At 43.0% G+C, this 20,349-nt stretch overlaps 1 protein-coding gene across 3 annotated transcripts in view; it reads left to right on the top strand.

Annotated features, from left to right (window-relative positions):
- The window catches only part of MAD1L1 (mitotic arrest deficient 1 like 1), a 346,214-nt gene that overhangs the window by 159,069 nt on the left and 166,796 nt on the right, over positions 1-20,349 (top strand). For all 3 annotated transcript variants that reach the window (XM_058849980.1, XM_058849981.1, XM_058849982.1), the window contains one exon: positions 6,849-6,905. In XM_058849980.1, the coding sequence (XP_058705963.1) occupies positions 6,849-6,905 (57 nt within the window). The remainder of the gene's footprint in view (positions 1-6,848; positions 6,906-20,349) is intronic.

Genomic DNA, 20,349 nt, shown 5'->3' with positions numbered 1-20,349 from the left:
CGGCATTTCCTTGCACAAATCCAGTACAAAACTGGTTTTTCAGAGATGGAGCAGCTCTTGTTTTTTTGGTGGAAAACACTCTCACTGCTCTGGACAAAGCAGTGGCTTTCAGTCCTTGGGTGTTGTGGTTGGCTGTGATGCCCTGGAGATGTGGGATATCTGTCTTGCAGGCATTCTCATTTCCTATGCTTCCTGTCCTTGCTTGGGGTAAAATTAAGGACTAAATTACATGGAAAACTACATAAGCTGTGGCCTGAGACACATGGTTTTCATTGAGCTGCAAGCCTATCCTCATAAATTATGTCAGTAAGTAATGGTCTCTGCTTTGCCTATTGCAGCTTTTCTGCAAGTCAGAGCGAGTGTGGTTTCACTGAATTTAAATTTCTGAAACACATTCAAAAGTTGTTGGGGAATTTTCCTCTTCACCTTTGCATCAGACCAAGCCCCCTGCCACCTCCAGTCCAGCTCCTGAGAGATAACATGGTGTTCTGGATGCTTTTGAGACAGCAGCAGGGTTTATTTGTAGCTGCTCTTTCCCACTTTATAAAGGATGTGCATTTGATTTTATAACCAGGAGAACTTTCTTGAGAACAGCAAAAAAGAGCCTGTAAAGCAGCAAGGAAATTACTTAGCAATGGCTGGTACTGAACTGTCTTCCTGATTGTGATCTCAAATGATGCAATTTTGTGAAGATTGGCAATTTCAACTACAAAGCATCAAAATATGTTAATTTAGAAACTACCAGTTAGTTCAGAGTAATTCTGGAGTGCAGTTCAGAGGTGCAGAAACAATCCTGCACTGCTGCCCTTGGGCAATAATGGTGTGCAATGGGTTGAAGGCCACAAGTGTTGGCTGGCATGGGATAAATGGATATCTGACTTTAAAGTAAACAGGGCAATGCCTGCATGAACTGTTGAAAGCTGAATCCCATGGGTGAGATTCCAGATTGAACACTAATGAAAATTTAATTTCAGTTCTCACAGTATTTTAATATGCAGGATCACAATATGCAAATAAAGTGAAGTCTGACTGCAAGTGGCTGATGAGTTACTTCTGCTCAGTCTCTGCTACCCCCAGAAGTAATCTGTCTTTGGCTTTTGTGAAATCAAAGTTTTCCTTCTGTTTTCCCCACAAGCCAGAGCCTCATTCTTTGCTGAGAGGTAATTAGTGACTGCAAAGTTCTCTTCAAATTGTTCTCATCCTATTCCAGTGTTGTTCTGTGTAACTCATCAGTGTGGTGCTTATGTTTCTACATTGGATTGAATTCTAATTGTTGCAGACGGTGCTTTCCTTATCAGAACTGTCCTGGGAGTGCTGCCATGTTTTCAAGTTTCCTTCTGTATTTCAGCTGCAGCTTCAATGGACTTTATTTGCTTTGTGTCTCCTGAATCTGATAGAAAAATATGATATTGTTGTGTTTTTTTTCTTCCTTCTTCCCCCAGCCTATGGCACCAGATAAGATGTTCTGGTTTGGACACTGTAGAGGTCACATCACACTCAAACTATCCAGCTTGAGCCAAGAGGTTTCATCTTCTGTCCTCTTTTGTGAGTGATCAGAAAAATAAGTAACTGTGAAATTACCCGGGGAATGGGGAGCAGCCAGCACAAGGAAACTGAAGTGATTTGGCATGTTAGAACACACCAGAGTCCCTATTTCTGTGATCGGCAGCCTGATATATCCTTGTAAATTTAAATTGTGTGTTAACTTTCTCAAAGAGGAGAGGCAAGAATTTATCTTAGAAGTTAATTAATTTGAAATAGCTATTAATTAACATTATACCTAAATTTGCCAATTATCACACTCGACTTGGATTTGCATACAACTGTTGCATATAAAATACTTCTAAGGGTATCTTGGGCTTCAGTGAGCTGTAAAAATGCTATTTTTTGCAGCTGTGTTCCAGCTCTGCCAGGGAATACCTTTTCTTTCTCCCTTTCCCTACAGAGGTGCTGCCCTTCTAACAATGGCCTTCCTTCTGGGCACTCACACTTGGGATTTCTAGCTGTGAAAGCACAACCCCAGAATAGGCAGTTGTGTATGTTCTCAGGTATTTCCCCCTGATGAGGAAGAATAAAAATTGCTCTTTGCAATTTGAGGTAGTGAATGTGCTACTTGTTTCTGTCCCTTGTAGAGTACCGACGTTGTATTAACGTGACTGTTACGATAATCGTGTTTTTTGATGAAAGCATAAAACTAAAATGATGTTTCCAAATGAAGGTTGTTTTGATTTATTCCCTGCATGCCTAATTTTGCTTCCTGAACTCTTTGAAGCAAGCTTCTATTTTATGGTGCTGGCTGTTGCCACTGCTGTGCTGTGCTGTACCTGTGAGCTATTTAATGTGCCACGTCGAGGAGTAAATTAATGCAGGTCCACAAAGAGAGAGTTTCGATTTGCTAATTGCTTGTAGAGCAGAGGGTATTGTTGTGTAGAGAAAGACTGTTCATTAGAGACTGAGTAGTTAATTTTTCCCTACAAATGGGGCTCTCACTTGAGCTGATGCCCATCATTCAGGGCAGCCAGCTCACCGTCAGCCCCCAGAGGGGAGTGGGGGGCTCTGGATGCAGTCAGTTTAACAGCTGCATTGTCACCACCAGCTTGCTTCAGTTTCATTCATTAAACCCTCCCTGACCAGCCTCCTCCAGTGCTCTTAGTGAAGGCTAACTTCTGGAAGGTACAGAAGACAAATTATTGATGCAGGGAAGCAAGTTAAACAATTCAGAAATGTCTCTGTGGAGCCGAGTTTGTTCCTCTCCTTGGAAACAGTTCCTGCTCCTCTCTCAGCCCAAGCTGCAGATTCCCAATGAGGCTGGAGCACAGGTTCTTCTCTTCCTGCCACTCTCTTTTGAGGATGACAACCCACTGACAGTAGATTAGACTATGTTGTCATGTAAGATGAGTATTTTGAATTGACAAAATCCTTTTTTGAAAGCTTAAAGTAATTGACTGAGTACTTGAGAGGATTTTTTCCCCTGCTTTGCTACTTGATTTTCCCTTACCTGGTTGTGCTGCCTTCAGTGGGTGAACTGCACTGTATTTGTATATCTGATTCATATCTGTTTGAATATCAGGTTTCTTAATGCTTGAGCTTGGTGATCTGTGGGAATTTAACATGTGTCTTAAGTAAAGAGAATTTCCTTGGAGCTTTAAGTTAACTTTTATGCGTAGCTTGAAAATTCAATGTGGAAGTCTATCCCACTGAAAGATTCCTGAGGTACCAAGGTGGTTGTGATCAATTGAAAAGACCCTAACACAGAGCTGAGCTACTCAGAGAATCGTGGAATGGTTTGGGTTGGAAGGGACCTTAGAAATCATCTTTCTGTGGGCAGGGATACCTTCTTAGATGAGGTTGTTTAGAGATGCATCCAACCTGGCCTTGGACACTCCCAGGGATGAGGCAGCCACAGCTTCTCTGGGCAACCTGTGCCAGGACCTCACCACCCTCATGGTGAGGATTGTTTTCCTAATGTCTAATCTAAGCCTACACTTTTCCAGCTTGAAGCCATTCCCCCTTGTCCTGTCACTACCTCCATGGCTTTTCCCAGAGCAGAACTCTGAGATGGGACTGGCAAACTGCTCCCCTGTACCTTCCCACCTCCCTGAAAGGCCCATGTCCAACCCTCGTGTTTTCCTTGGCTGCACAGAGAAACCCAAGAGCTCATTCCTGAGGAGATACATTCCAGAAAACAACATAACACTGTTTTTTTCAGTTTTTTTCCCGCAAGTGCCTGGGGAATGGGAGCAGGGGCTGAGCAGGCTGCCAGGCACCGGTCCAGGGCCCTCTCAGCTCCTTGGCTGTGGGGGGCTGGCAGCTCCTTCCCAGCACTCTGATTAAGTGAGATGTGGGGATAAGTTCAGAGCCTAATTTCTCCTTCATAATTAAAAATGCGTGCATCTGTCATGCTGCTGGTGATTAGTTTGTATTTTCTTGCGGCCTAGAAGGAATATGGCAGTGAATCACTTTGCCAGCAGCTGTCCTCCAACAGCTGAGGGAGGTTCAATATTTGATTTAAGCTAATAAAAAGTCTGGGATGGGGCTGATGTTTACAAACTGGTCGTGATAAAGCATCCGGATCAGCTGTATCACAGCCTGGCAAGTGCAGGCACTGGGGACCCTGCTGAAAATTCGGGTTTTGTCTCGTGCTTCCCCAGCTGTCTGAGCAGGGACAGGGAGCAGACTCCCCACTCAGGACTGCAACTGCATCCAACAGCATCAGAACCTGGGGAAGCCTCCTCATTTCCAGCTTTGTCACTCTAACAGCTCTCAGTGCATTAAATATGTCCCTTTTGATCTTCTGTGAGAGTTGCAGTCAAACCATATGTTTAAAAATCTTTTAATCTTCATAAATCATTTCTTCCAGCAGTCTAGTAAGTTTAGTAGCTGCTCTCTGAATTCCCACTAGCTACTGGCTCTTTCCCTTTGAGATGAGCTGCCTAGAAATGAATGCAATGAAGAAAACCTAGTTTGTGATTTAGTTCTTATCTGATTGCTTCTCCAAATCATATTGATCTGCTGTTGTTATGCTGCTGGCTTAGACTTGCTGTCCAGCTTTCTCTGTGTGTCTCTGTTGGCATAGCACCTTGAAATGGTTATTTTCCCCAAGCCATATTATATCTAATATAAATTATGGCATATTTCCTGCTTTTATTTTCAATTTTTCCCATCCCTTTGTATTATTTCCCTCTTGCCTAAAAGGTTTTTCCAGCCTTTGGGTGAAGTAAAGTGTGTTGGGAGTCTTTGCTATCCTTTTTTTCTGACTTTTATGGAGGTTTTATACTATAAAATGCTCTTATACCCATCTAGTTAAACAGGCTTCTACGCTACTATTGCCTTGGTGTTATAAATAAAAATATTTACACTGTGAGGGTGACCAAAGCCTGGCACAGTGTGATTGCTTGATCCAGTCTGGGTGCCAGGTGCCCAGCAAAAACACAGGGGATTGAGCTTTGAGGGGATTCCCACTCATCCAGTGTGGGTTACTCTGTGATTCCACAGGAGTCTGTGTAAACAGGAGGCTGAAACGAGACTTGACCCTCAAATTCAGGGCTGATAGCTACTGTAAGAAAATACATGATTTTTAATATAATTTTTAATTAAGTGATTCTTATATCTGGTTTAGAATAGGCTAGTGGTTCCCATGTAAAGGTCATCTTCATATAGAGAAAGCTATTAAATATACAGAACAGTTGGGGTTATTTGTAATCAAAGATATTCAGTCAGTCTTGGGGTGTTTTGCAGAGTTTATGCCAGCACCTCTCCTAAATACCCTCTCTAAGGCCATGTTTTCTAATTCTTCCCCAAGCAACTCCTGGCTCCAGCCTGCTGCTGTCATTGTACCTGTTTCAGTAGCAGTAGGGAAAAGTCTTTCCCAGGTGTCTGCAAATCTACAGTTCCCTAAAGTTTCCACATCAAACTTGGTGATCATTTCATTTTTATTCTTCACTTGCTTGTCTGGGCACTCCAGTTTTGGTTGGGGTTGGCATCTCCTGCAGTGTTTAATGAGTGTGTTTCATTCTCCTGTGCCAGGTCCCAGGCTTGTATTATAAACCCTTTTCATCTTATTTCAGTGTCTCTTCCTTAAATAATATCACATAATCCCTGGCCCTGCACAGCAAGAAGCTGAAACTTTTTCAGTTTCCGCTGAGCTCTGGGGCCAGGGAAATTTTGAGCTGTTTGCTTGTTTGTTTGCAAAATGGAACTTCTGCTGTGCTGAACACTGAGACTGTAGTTTTTTATTTATTTGTTTTCTTGCATTTCAGTGCAGTTAGCCTCCAAAGCTGAATGTTTTGCTTTTCATTGTAACAAACTGCTTTTTGTTTGTCTCTGGCTTGGATGTGGCACTCAACAGACTCATTTCATATGTGGTGAGAAGTTAAGAGACTCTGGAGGATTTTAATGAGTATTTGCTTGAAATGACACAAATCAGTTTGTAGGAAAGTTGTTTTTATTTATTTTACTTGTTTATATTGTTTAAATTATCTTATCTGTCATCAGTGACTATTTTTTGGGCTTTTTTCTAAGCAGAGGCTGATTGCAGCCTAGCAGAGTGTTAGAAAATCAAGGATGTGGGAAGTAATAGCACTCATGTATTGTGTGTCTTCTCTTAACCATCTCCTAAACACCCATTTGGTTTAAAATTCTTTTTCATAAACAAAACTCAGTAAAATATCCTTTTCTGAGTCAAGTTCCTGTTTCCCCTCAGATTATGCCAGGATAACCAAAGGTATTTCTACTCTGATTTGAAATTCTTTACATTTCAAATTTCCCTTTTAAAAAAGTAAAAATGCTGCATTGAGATATTTTCTCACAGAAATTCAGGAGTTTTGTGTTACAGAGCAGATTTTCTTCATGTTTTACCACAGCACTTTGGAAGGCTTCCAAAGCCAACCCCAGACCCCAGAAAGTCAACAGAACATTTTCTATCAAGTAAGCTTGAAACACACACTCCTTTCAGGAGCTATGGAGCTAAACCTCCTCATCTTCAAAGTTAAGTTAGTCATCTTCAAAACTGGGTGGGTTTTAGAGCACTCTTTCTGCAGCTTCACAGAAATGTGGAGGCACAGTCCTGGCTGGACCATGGGATTGAAGTTTGGGCTGGCTCATCTAGTGGCATTCTCTGCAATAAACCTGGGTTTTTCTTGTGCACTTTGGGGCAGGACTGTCTCATGCCATGGGATGCTGACAGGACAGAACAAGACCAAACACTTATAATTCCTTCTCAGTGCCATGAAAATCATGGTTCCATATGTGATTCTTTTAGGGAGAGGGATGAGAGTCTTATTAAACTTCCAAAATTACATCCTAGACTTAATTTCCCCTTTTTTTTTTGTTTTTTCTGTGTCTTGAAGGCTCAGCTGTCTCAGGTTCTGGAAGAAGTGGGAAACCACAAGCAAAGAGCAGAGATGGTAAGTGTTCAATTTCTGCCTTTTTTTTCCTCCCCAGTTGTTTTACAGAGCCATAATGTGCAAAGTTCAGTTTATTTAAACAGTGGATCAGTTCCAAACATTCAGAAACGAGCTGCAAATAAACATTTCAAAAGTTGTGTTGCTGCTGCCAGCCTTGGCACTTCCTGTCTCCATACTTACCTGGAAAAAGTGTTGGAGGGAATCTAGTGGTCTGTTTTCCTTTTTGGGAATTCCTTTTCTCCTTAGCAGTTCCAGATCAGAAGCAAGCATTTAATTTCATACTGAATTAACTCCTTTCTTTGGGGGCCTTTGATTCAGTCTCCAGTGTTCAAAGGACAGGCAGATGAGATACAAGAGAATTACCACAAACTATTTTTTTATAATATCTGTTAATTTTCTGCTGGGTTCATCTATTCTATTGGCACTTCCCTTAAGGACAAAAAATAATAAAAGGACACAAAACCAGGTAGCAGGGAAGTTTATGTGCAGTTTCATGACTTGAATATGATTTTTTTATACTCAGGAATGCATGAAGTGTCAGTGTTAAGCCGTTTTGTGAACTAATGTTTTTGCTTAATGGATGAACTGTGGTATTCCCACAACTTTTTCTAGTCATCAGGAAAACCTGAGCAGTATCCAAGATGCAGAGACTCATTCTGTAGATGTGATTAATTTTATTACTGATATAAAAACAGGCCTGCAGCACTGGCTAGTAAGTAGGTGCTAAACAGGCATCTGTTCTGAAATCCAAATCATAAACTAGAGTGCAAACATGGGTCTTTTTAGACTGTGCTGAACTCTAGCAGGGCACTGAAGGGCAGGGTGAGGTGCCCCCACTGTGCTATTAATAGGTTGCCATACGTCTGTTAGGATCTTTTTTTTTTTTATTTGTGCCTCTTGCTGTTTCAACATCAGATTTTCCATCATGACAGCGTTAATTGATTCCGGTTCTGGGGTGGTCTCACATTGTGGGCAAACATTTTTGTATGCCCAGCTGCTTTCTGTGGTGACACAGGCCACAACTGATACTTCCAAAGAAAACTGAATTAATCCTATTTACCATCTGATCTCATTATGTGCTGCCTTGTAACAGTTTCAACTTCTACACAATCAATTTTTCTCACTGGATGTATCAGAGGAAAAATTTGCTGTTATGTTTTAAATGTTCTGATGTTCTGGGTTGTGGTTTTTTTTAAACATTTCAAAGTTTTTCTTTTGGGCTCATTAAGCCTGGATTTTGAGTTGTTTACCTTCAAAAATCTGTTATATTAAGCGGGCTAGCAGAGGGCTGGAGAAATGGGTACTTGCAGTGTTAAAGCATTAATTGGTATTGTGCATCATCCATCAGCAGAGGATAAAGCAACAGCCAGTGCTCAGTGCCTTTTCCCAAGGGTTTCTCAGTGGAAAACTGCTGGTCTTGTGATCTTCCAGTAACTCTTACATCAACTTCCCATGAACAGACTGTTTTCTGTGGTACTTTAGACCATAGATTGCATATTGTGAGGTGTAAGCTTTATTTAGCAGCTTGAATTTCTTCAGTAAATACAGGAGAATTAATTCATACAGAGGAAAAGAGATTTATTTTTTTCCCCATATTTTCCCCTTTTGAGGGAAAACCTAACAGTATGGCTCCTTCTTGAGACTTGAGATTCTTCTGCATCCCCTGTCCAAAGCTCCCTGGTAGGCAAAGTTGTCACTTTTTGTCTTCTGCAGTGTTGGTGACTGAGATCTGTCCCCTTCAGGTGGGGTTGCCTGCCACAGGCTCCCGTGGATATGCCACCAGCCCCACTCTCCTCCCTGCTATCCAGAAAAATGCTCTTTATGTGTTTTTTTCCTCCCTCCTCTCCAGATCAGTGTCTCACCTGGATGGCCTAATTTTCAGGCTCCTTTAAATGTGACACTTCAGCAAAATTATTTGCCTGGTTTGGATTGTTGGCCTCTTGCCTTCCTTTTCATCCCTTTCACCTGTGAGTCTCCAGTCTCAGGTTGATGTTGAGCTGGGAATGCTGAAGGCTTGTCCTGCTCTGGGTGCTGACAGCTCTGGATGTTACTTTTCATCAGCTCTTCTGCAAGAGGCCTGTCTGTGGCTCCAGGTGAAATGGAACAAGCATCTGCCAAAACTCTTGTGCAGTCTGATGAGTCCTTTGGGCTGCTCCTGGGACAAACCTCTGTGCAGGTGACATCTCTGCTGCCACCCTGAAGAGCTCTGATGGCTCTGCCACCCTCCCTGGGCACGGGAAATGAAGATTTGGGCTCTGGCTGCAGGGAACTGGCTGATGGCACCTCACTGAGGAGAGCCAAGGACTTTTCTGTCAGTGGGAGCATCTCTGGTGCCCTGCTAAACGAGTCATTCTTTACATAGCAATATTTAAAAGTACAGTACTTGTGGGATAGGTCTGATGGGATGGTGGCCTCAATACAACAGTATCTGCATATTCAGGGCCCTCTCCTCCAAGGACAAGCTCAGGGAATTGTGTCCCCAGGGACAATGGCAGATGAAGAGGGGTGTGTGTGATGGGAAACCCTGTGCCAGGCCAGAGCACAAGGTTCTGCTAGAGGAAAATGGGATGCCACTGGAATGGAGGGGCTGTTCTGGCTGCTTCAGTGCAGGGATTCATTGCTTGTCAACTGAAAGGGAGTGTGCTACTGAAGGAACAACAAAAAAAAAAAAAGAAATTTAAATGTCTTCAGTTAATTGCAGTTGACAAGACAAAGGCAGTTTGACTTTCCAGTATTAATTAGCAAACCCATACTAATTAGCTTGTATAAGCACAATTCATGCCTCTTTCCCTAAATGCAATTAATATTGCAACTGAAGACATCTCTGGGCTGTGCCTCTGTATCATTAACATACTTTGCCCTAATTAGATACGGCCAGTAGTGGCTGGAGAAATGAGTTTGTGATTACAACCATAAAAAACCCTCTAATATTTTATATCCTTCAGGGAACTTGAACCTAGAATTTATTTTTTGATTTAAGAAAAATTACCCTTATCATTGTGCTGTGTAATTAACAATGAAACTTTGATTTTCCTCTCCCTCTAACCCTTCACTTATTTATTTTTCTTTATTCACAGTTTAAGCATGTTTGTACTGTAAGGGAGCAGTGTCTGCCCATAAACACATAAGTGGCACCACTCCTATTAGGGCTCAGGTCACTGAGCTGTCCCACAGATCCATGGGGTTTTTCTGTCTTTTATTTGCTGAATGTTTGTTGTTTCCAATTTTTTTTTTGTATAAAAGTGCACTTTTCTGACAATTTGATCAGCACTGGAAGTTTTCTTTATTGAGGCTGGTGCTGCAGTGTCTTTATTTCCAGGCTGTGCAAGGAGGTTGCTCAGAGTTCATGCAGCTCCCTGATCTGTGGTCCCAGGATCTTATTTTCTCATGGTGTTTTAGTTTAGTGCTCTACTGGCCTAAAGCTGAGACAGAGCTTCACTCACACCAAAATATTATTTGTGGAAAATGCCTTCCTGTTTGTTATATTATTTTTCCTTCCCTCCCTGAGGGAGGGAAACAGAAGACGTGTTCGTTTTTGTAATTTTCGTTTGCCTTTTTCATATCCCTTTATGGACACGAGGAGATTGTTTGGCTCAAGCTTGCCATCCAAGCAACAGCTCTGATCTCTGATCTTACACTTTCTTCCAGTCTGGTTCTGTAGCAGGGGGCGTTCATGTCAAGATTTTTTGTTCTCCATCATTAATCCCTGAGGGAAGTCAGCTTGGTATTAAAAAAGCATCACCTGTATTTTCATTACCCTGAGGTGCTCTGGGTATCTTTTGGCTTTCATCTTCAAAAGACAGCTTGGCCCATGTGGGCTCTGAAATCTATAGACTGCTCTTTGGAACAAATTAAATTTCACCCTCCAGCAGATTAAAAAGGATGGATATAAGAATCAGAAGAATTGCTTAGCAGGATGGGAGGTAAAGAAGATTTGAAGTCCAAGAATGCAGCCGTCACCAAATGAATGGCATAAATTGAGTGTCCTTACAGAGGCAATAGACACCTTAAAATTAATGTAATCAACGCCCCTTGCCTTGAGGAAAAGTGTTGGTTAACCCTTTGCAGAGAAGAGGAGACCTTTATTTGAGAGCAGCAGGTCAGCAAGAGTTAAAGAGCCAATCATGAGTTCAGTCTGGTGAAATCATAATGGTTAGGATTAGCTTAAATGTCAATGACTGCCTACACTGATGGCTATCAGGAGTAGAAATGGAGATAAAGGAGAGGACATGAAGGAAATAAACTCAGAAAACACTGAGCTTGAGGTAGTTGGGAACTAGCTCTTAACTGGAAGGCAACATGGAAAAGTTATTTCCTATGTTTTTAATTTACAGGTAACACCAATGATAGTAGGAAAAAACATGAACTTGACTATGGAAAGACCTGCCCTGGATTACTGTCCAATAGAGCTCATTTAATTCTTGTTTAAGAGTTGCTGAACAGAAAGCAAGAAATAGAACAGACCAAGAACAAGAACAAAAGTGATGTTCATTAGTGGAAATGTAAATTCTCTGTATTTGTAATAGGAAGGCAATTAAATGTGGGATTAGAGGGCTGAACCACAGTAGTTATAAATAAAGATGAAGCTTTGCTGGAACATCTTTAGAACCAACAGGTTAGGAGGGACAGGAGACAACTGACTGATGCAGGGAGTCACCATCTATCAAAAGTGTATTACATAATTTCTGAATTGATTTAGCAGGTGACAGCAAATCTCTTTCCCATGTGACAGATTTTATCCTAACGCTTTATGTGAGGCCAGCAAAGCCAAGACAGATGAGCAGCGTGGCACTCAACTGAGCAGCAGGGTGAATAGTTTTAGTAAGGCAATCTTAGAGAAATATCCACTTCTCAAATCAGATTGAAAAGCATGAACCTGGTTATAAAGAGACAGCAGCAGAAGCTAATCCAGAATGAAATGATATAGTAACAGAAGACTGGAAGAGGACTTTTAGATCATAAAGTCCAGTCCTTCAGTAACTGAGGCAAATGCAGCATATATCTCAGTTCATAAATTTATCAAACTTGCCTTGAAACTGCTTTGGTTGTTTGTACCATTACTGTCATGGAAAGACTGCTCTGATAGCTGAAATCTTCCCAGTGCCAACTGAAAATATATGTGCAGTTAATATCCATTTTTTTCTTGTGCTAATATTCTGCTTAAACTACAGTGGCTGTTCTTCCTCCCTCATATTTATGCTGTGACATATTTATAGAGAACAATTGTTCTCTCCCAGCCTTTCATTTGTCTAGGTTAAACAAATCAAGCTCTTGCAGCCTTCTCTTAAAACAGGCTCTTCAGTTTCCTCATGAATCTTGCAGCTCTCTTTAAATCTCTTCCTCTTTCTGTCTCTCCTTTGAAGATGAGTAATCAGAGTGCTCACATCATTCCTTGTGATGTTCCAGCAGTAGCTTTTGCAGAAGTGTCTTCCACAGGGTCATGGAGTACAGGCAGGAACCTCTTCCACTTGTGGTGAAAGAGCTGAGCTGTATCCAGGTCATCCCTCATTTCCAGTGCCATGCTGTCCTCATGTTCATCCTGGGGTCACTTCATCTGCCCCACTCTGTCCTCCTCTCGAGTTTCTGGCTGAGGAAGGCTCAGTTTTAGGAGGGATTCCAGCTGTTTTGGGACTTGCACTCTGACATTTCAATTCTGTGCTGCTCCTCCAGTTTTCACCTAGCTTCTGCTTTCTGATCAGTTTATGCTCCTCTGTGCTATCAGTAATTGTGTTTGTGCATTTGTATTTTTAGACCCAAGGTCTTCATTGAATTTTGTGTTTTGAATGTGTCTGAGGCATCTTTTTCTCTATCAGGTAGTTTTAGTTTTACTTCAGCAGAGCCATTTGTTGCTTGTTTACTTCACAGTGCTGATGTAATTATTCACTTTATCAAGTGATCCTGTAAATTCTGAGTTATGAGTTGGTAGAAGAGGGGGATGATTGTGCAGAAGTCACTGATACCCTATTTTGAGTCTTCCCCCTGTTTTAACTGTGGAGTTTTGGTTCTGAAGGTGGAGTGAAGCCTAGAATAGAGGGATGGGAGCACACTTGTCCTTTGCCTGGCAGAGAGCTCTCAGTGCCTGTTGTAAACAACAACATTAAAATTGGTCCCTGCCATTCCCCACGGGGTAGGAATAGAGTGAGCTCTGAGCTACACAGACAAGGTTATTTTTTTCTCCCTCTCTTAGCCTGGGGAATGATGAACAGCCTCAGTTGGTGTGTTGCACCTGCTGCGTGTTCCCTCTTGGAAAATTCATGTTCAACACACAAAACCGTGGCACCGTCGGAAGAGTCTGTTGCACGTGACTGTGGGCAAAGCCTTGGCATCCTGGTGGATGAGTGCTGAGAAACTGCCTGTAGGCTGGAGAGGTGATCAGCACATCACACCTCTGCACCTCACTGTCTCTATGCTATTTTAATTAGCTGAGAAGGAGAGACTTAGTGAGTCAATTCTTGTGGTTTATTTCTGTTTTAAAAATCTAGCCGGGCACATGGGATCAAATAGCACATTCCCTTCAAATTAAAAAGAAATAAACGGTCTGTTTAAAAGTCCCATTACACAAATGAACCTGCTGTTGGATCCATTAACGTGGAAGTTTTATGGGACACAGCAGCACCGTTTGGTTTCAGCAGGAATGTTTTCATTTGTTCTTCCAAGGCGATAAGAGCTGACACGGGGTTCGGACTGTCAGGAGGAAGAAATGTCTGAAGTGGAGAGCTGCCTTCCTGCTGCTCTTCCCTGTGGGACAACTGCTGCCAAACTGGGGGAAAATGGTCTGACCCAGACCTGAAGAGTAATTCCAGCTCAGGTGGGACTCATGGACATAGCCCTAATTCCCAGCCCATCATTTGGGGTGGCCTCTGTGCCACAGGTGTACCCCGAAAACCTGAGCTGTGCTGGCAGGCATGAGGATAACAGGAACAATGACTGGAGAGGGAGAAGTGGGGAGAGTTTTTTCTCTTTGTTGGCCAGAGGAGAAAAGTGAGTAGTTGTCCTGTTTAGAAGGTGCTGCAGCTGGAGTGGTCCTTGTCAGTTGTCACTGCTGTCACTAAAAGCTGAATTACACTGAGTTACTTGGTTAAATGAGAACAGGATAGGGATATATCAGAGGCTGCTTTATAGTAGGCACAGCCTGGAGACACAAAATACCTATTTAACAGCCATGCAAGAATTGTGTTTTTCCAGGCTTCATTCATCTCTACAGAGCCTGTAAGAAGTTTATGGGCTACCTCAGACTCACTTGGTTTTATTTAGCTAAAATTTCCTGGAGAATGCAGAGAAATGCACTCTACATTATGTTCAGAACTTTGAGAAAACCAGGTGAGATGTCTGGGATACCTCTAGGATTCTGGCATTTCTGCTTCTCTGTTCTGCCTTCCTAAAAGGCAGCTTGGAGAAGCTGTAGAAGGAACATGAAGTTCCAGTGCATGTCCAGAGAGGGAAAGGAAGACTTGGGGTTGTTGAACAATCGTGTTAAGATGGGACAAATAACTGATTCACAACTTCCTTGTGGCAAGGATGGAGGCCAGTTTCCTCCTGCTTTCACAGCTCTGAGAAGCTGTGCCTGCATCAGAAGAGGACCATCCTGAGAGATCTGATGCAAGAGATACAATTCTGTAAGCACAGCTTGTCCTGAACATGCAGGGGGATGTGAAGCTCTCCAGCTATGGGATCTGGGGGGGCATGGAGGGCATGTTCAGAGGATGTGCCTGCAGATCAAAGTTGCTGGATACTTCTCTTCTTGCCTGGGGCTGGTTTTGTGTATACAAAAAAGGGAGATAAAGGCTTAAGGAAAAGTTTAAGTTTTGAGACTTAGTCCTTACACTGACAGCCTAATCAGCTTGTTACATCATTTGTTTTCAGTCTTCTTGTGTCCCAGTGTCCTTAGAAGAGCTTGTTCCCAATGTTTCTTGCCTTTGGCTGATGGATGCTGGGGGTAGGTAGTAGCTGTGGCAGGCTGGGGTCTGTCAGGGCAGCAGAGTCCTCCAGCAGGAGCTATAAAACCCAATTTATCCACAGAGACAAAGAGATCATAGAGCAGAATTTTTCCTATGACCTCTTGGTAAATAATGAATGGCAGAGCCCTGCCTCTTTGGAATAGCTTAATTGAGGCTGACAACTCTTTGTTGTATTACAGTATCTGGCTTGTCAGGAGAATTTTAACTTATTTATGAATTTTTCATTAACCTCTAAAGACTGGCTGTATAAAACCAAGCTCCTGCCAGGCCCTGTCCTGTTGATGCTGTGTTCAGTGCTAATGTCATCGCTGCATATCCAGTACACCTTTCCTCTGAGCTGGGCCTCAGAGTTTATTGTTGGTGGCAGCAAGAACATGTTCACCAAAGGTTAAAATGCCAGGTTTGTGCTTTGGCACCACAGTTGAACATATGGTATTTGAGAGAGAATTGCTGTTTGCCTTTCACTCTGTGGCTGCTGCTGGCAACTGAAGGGCCCTGCAGGCATCATCCCGAGAGGCTGAAATGGGCAGAGCAGTCTTGGCAGGGCCCTGTGACCTTTGGGTTTTGGCACTAGGAGAGAGATTCCTCACTTTTTATACATTAAAAGCCCACTGCTTTTTGTCACAGGTTAATCTCAGGATGGGTCATTTAGCTGGGAAATATTTAACCTGCTCTATTTAGCCTTTTGTTTGGGCAGGGTTTTGGGGAACAAGGTTCCTTCAAGGCTCTGCAGCCTCCTTTGAAGCATCTGGGGGGCCCTGTCAGGAGAGCTGCTGCTTTCCCATAGCTGGGCCCCTTGCCCCATCCTCACATTTCCCAACTCTGGGAGTTCAGAGAGCAGCTTTAGCAGGCAGCTCTGCTGGCCCCTGCCAAGATGTGCCAGCAAACAGTGCTCCCAGCTGTAGTGAGCTGCAAAATTGGTCTGGAGCTGCAGTGGGAGCGAGAGAGCTGCTCCTAAAAGCACAGGCTGTGTGTTGTTCCATGTGAGCAAGAGAAAGAAGATTAAGTTCAAGCACTCAGTGAAGGCTCCTTTGCTCTCTTCACAGTATTAAGCAGGATTGATTCTACTGTATTTATGTTAGAAAACAAAGAAACAAAACTGGATGTTGGATTCCTCTTTCCCCTTTGATCTTCCTAGGTGCTTGGTAACTGCATAGATTCTTCTGACTGTCTATTATGTGATGATTTTTCAACGAGAAAACTGATGGGGGGGAGTGAGAGATGGGATTACAAGCTCCCTTTTGATGAGAATTGTTGACTGAATGCTCCGGAAACTCCTCGAGGCTATATTTTCAGGAAACAAACTGTATTCAAACTCTGTACGGAGGAGGTATGACAACTTTGCAGATTTATTTGTTGCTTTGCCTGTAAATTACAGCTGCTAGAAGACTTGATTTTAGCAAAATGTGCCTATTCCTGAATGAAAGAAGTGATCTGTGTGATGCTCTTCTCAAGAGTAGACGGCTCCATTGTGCCAACACCGTGGCTACACTGGGCAGGGATGTGGCATATCCAGTCTGGCTCCTTGACAGGTTCCCTAAACAGCCTCTTATTCTGTGTTTTGCTGTTCTAACCAGGAATAATGGGTAGGAGGTGTCAGCCAGTTAAGGCTAATTACTCCAGAGCTGCCTTCTCTCCGTGGACACCAGCTGTTTTGTTCTCCCTGGCTGGGAGGAGCTTTCGGTAGTAATTAAAGGAAACAGTCATCTACACGCCTGGTGGAAGTGGTGGAGCGAAGCTGGTAACAGCAGAGAGCTCTGAGCTGAATGAACATGGAAATTAGGTGATCCTTCTTCAGAATGACTTGTTAGAGCAAAGAGAGGGGTTTGGGACTTTGAGCTGTCAAGGTGTTTTGCTGTCGAGCCGTGGCAGCTAGGTCTCGTAGCGGTGCCTGCGAGCGTGGGCAGGACAGGCTGGGAGGAAGAGATTCCTTGTCTGCTCCTTTCTTGGAGTGAGGGTTGAAATGTGTAATTATACTTGAATAAACTCATTGGTTTAAATTAACATCTTCGGTTCCCTTGCTCGGTGTGTCTCTTGTACAAGATGTTTGCTCTTCTTCCCCATGAACTTTCCAGGTTTGTTAATTTTGAGCTCTGAGACAGCTCCATGCATCTGAAATGTCCAGTAGTGCTTATTTCCAAAATCACATCCTGCACCTACCCCAGATAACTAAAAAGAAATAAATATGGCACCAGGGAAGGTGGATGGGTGGGGATGGTTGGCATCTGGTAGTGGTGGGATGTGAGAAGACACTTGAGAGGGGCAGGAGGCCAAGTCATGGGGCAAAGGTGTATTGTAGGTGTTTGGGGAAGAGCTTGTTGGATGGGCTGTGCAGGAGGAGTGAGTTTGGGGGTGTGATGAGATGGTGATTCCTTCCTCATGTTCTTGCAGCTGGGCAGGCAGCTCAGGCTTGGGCCATTTTAGAACTCATGTGGCACTGGCCTTACTTTGCAGAATAATTTGTTCCCTGCCATACCCTGTCCCACCGTGATTACAAATGGAAACCACAGGGTGGCTGGTTTAAATGGGGTGTCTGTGCATTTGTCCTCCTGTTCCTTTGCAGCAGGGGCTGAGTTTGGCTTGTGTCTGGAGTTCCCCCAAGTTGTGCTGGTGCCACACAGTGTGGAGGGGAGGTGTTGGAAGGAAAGCTGCGGGCTGCCTGCGGATTGGGAATCAGAGGGGAGAGAGGTGAATGCTCGTTAAGGCTCCCTTGGGGTAGATGAATTAGTTAATGACTTTGCTGTGCTTTGAAAATGCAAATGCTGTGTCAGAGCTAAGTCTGATTATAATAATCAATCTTCCTTTGGAGAGGGTGCTGGGTATGAGGAAGGGGGAGAGGGATGAGACTGGGGCTGAATTTTTAGATCACAGATCTGCATTTCTTTGCTGTTGTTAAGGAACCCGATGTTGCCTGAGAGGTCAGCAGAGCTGAGGAGGGGCAAAAGGTGGGTTTGGGAAGAATCATCCTGGCAAGCACCAGAGGGTCTTGGCAGGCTGAAGTTAATTTTGTAATTTTGTCCCTTATGATTGCCTTGCCTGGAAAGGAGAGGTTCTCATCTGCTCCTGTGTGTGAGCTACCCCTGCTAATGGGAAAGATAGAAACTGCCTCATAAGCAGGGTCCTCCAGGGATGGGGAGAGGGGAGGGTGGCTGCTGCAGACGTCCAGCCCTGACAGCTCCTTCTCCCTTGGCACTCCATTCGTTTGTAGCAAGCGTTCCTAGTAATTACACCTCTTAATTTAGGAGAGCGAGTGGGAGAAAGGAATATAAATTTGTGTATTAACTTTAGAGATTGGAAATAGGGCAAGCGAACCTTCTCTCTGGGAGATTATATTTGGAAATGAAATAGAATGACATTTGGTATAAACTTGAAAAATTGCTCTCTTTTTACTGCAACAGGAGGAGAGAAGCCACAATCCAGGCTGTATTGGAGAGAAGCAGAAGTCAGCATATGTCCATTTCCCAGTGTGTGTGTATCTACAATAATAGATATGCATGAGTACATTTTTAGGAAAGTGTTTGCTGAGAGGTTGCTCCTAGCCCTGACTTCTCAGTGATAAAAGCACAGCAAGTTTGTTACAGATGGTGGAACCCCTAGAGACTGGTGACTCTGATCCAGCCAGCCTTCATCTTCCAAAAGAAAAAAAAGAAAACCATATTTTTTGCTTCAGCCAAGTTGGGAGATGGGTAGTTCCAAACCACTTTTTGTTGAATATCTGTTTTTTTTTTTACTTTATTGCTTTTGTTTCGCAATGGAATTGAAGATTAATTTTCCCAAGAAAATGTACCAGCTAATCCTGGGCTGCTTTACCTGTTTCTAAATGACAGGCAATATTTTGTTTTACAAGTACTGTCCTACTTTTTGAGGAAGAGTAAAGTTCACTGGGAAATGTGATGAGGCTTATTTCTCCCTCTATGTGCTTCTCTGCAGAGTTGTGGGGGAACAGCCTTTGGGAATGCCAGGGTGATGGGCATATGGAAGAGCTGGTGGTGCTGCTTTTGCTGAGCAGAATGATCTCTGAGGTGCTCAGCACGGTGTTTTACTACGCTGTGGTATTGCTGGATACCCACATTAAACTCACTGGTGTTTCATGTATATTGGATTTTTGATGCCAGATTTACAAGCTTGCTGTGCTGCCTTTTGGGAAGAGGCAGAGAAGCTCCTTAGTCTCTGCTACATCCAATGGAGAGAAGCACAAATGGCATCGTTGTCACATCAAGGTCCTGGTTTGTCTGTTTGCAGACCTCAGTGTAAAGGTCATACTCAGGGTCCCGTTTCTCTGTTCTTGTCTATTTTAGTGTACACTCTTCCTTTCCAAGTCTGCTTGGTGTTCATACATTTTAAATATTTATGTACTGAAATAGCTCCTTGACTTGTGTTGAGCCTTGTAGTCCAACACAACCTCTCAATTCACCTTTCCATGCCTGCTCTGTGCAATTCAGTTCCCATTTATCGCTGCTGTTCAAAATCAGCTCTTTTGCTGAGGAAGGCCTTTCAAAGGATGTTGCATCAGCCCATTGTTAAATAAACCTTTAGACATTTATAATGGATTCAGCATTTCCTGCTTTTTACAGTTCCAAAAATGCTGAGTGACGTGCAGACACTCTTCATCAGGATAGGATTGCTGTATCAGCCCCTCACTGAAATGCACTCATTATTCAAATAATAACTGTATGTCTCCAGCATGTGTTCTGTGAAATGCTTGTACATGATGTGGGCGAGTAAACCAGCCCCCCCTTTTTTTTATTCAACATGCAAATCCTACTTTGGCAGTGAGTTGAAATACTTCAGAATTTGAGTCCTTTATTACCCAAAATGAGTCCCCTGAACAGATTTGATCATTGGTTTGGGCAGTGCTTTAAAATTCTCAGAAGTTTGTACGTGGTTTTCAGGGCTGACTGATCTGACCTGTGATAAGCCTCGCTCTGAAGACAGAGTGTGGACAGCAGTGGTCAGTGGGAGGTTCTGGGAAAGCTTTTTTCCATCAGTGCTGAAATCTGCTGGAGTTGACTGTGAGGAGCAACAGGTCCATGGCCTTGCAGGGACTCAGGGTTGCTTGCGTGGAGGGGACAAATATGGGTCAGAAATGACAAATGCCAGAAATACATCAAGAAAATCAACTAAAGTTCTGTTTCTTCTAGCTGTCAGGAGATGAATTTATAATTTTGTTTTTCCTGTCATCTCATATGTCTTTAAATAATTGCTACAGAAGAGAGAAGCAGTGAGGAACATATTTCTTACCCTGCTGTGGGTGTTTGCTGTGTCATTAACACTTGGAGGAGAACCACCTTCTTGGAATCTTGTCCAGGCAGGTTTAAAAGTAAGGCTGAGAGAAGAGTGATATTTCATATAATTAAATACTAGATGAAAATGCACCCATGTTCTTCCTTCCTCTCCTTCTCCTTTGGTAAATAATCACGGAGGTGCTTATTTTGGAAAAATTATTTGCATTTCATCTTCTGCATATTTTTGACAATGGACATTCT

This window comes from Poecile atricapillus, chromosome 14, assembly GCF_030490865.1.
Source record: "Poecile atricapillus isolate bPoeAtr1 chromosome 14, bPoeAtr1.hap1, whole genome shotgun sequence".
NCBI classification, from domain to species: domain Eukaryota; kingdom Metazoa; phylum Chordata; class Aves; order Passeriformes; family Paridae; genus Poecile; species Poecile atricapillus.
The sequence above is the reverse complement of the archived record's forward strand: the minus strand, read 5'-3'. Positions and strand labels throughout refer to the sequence as shown.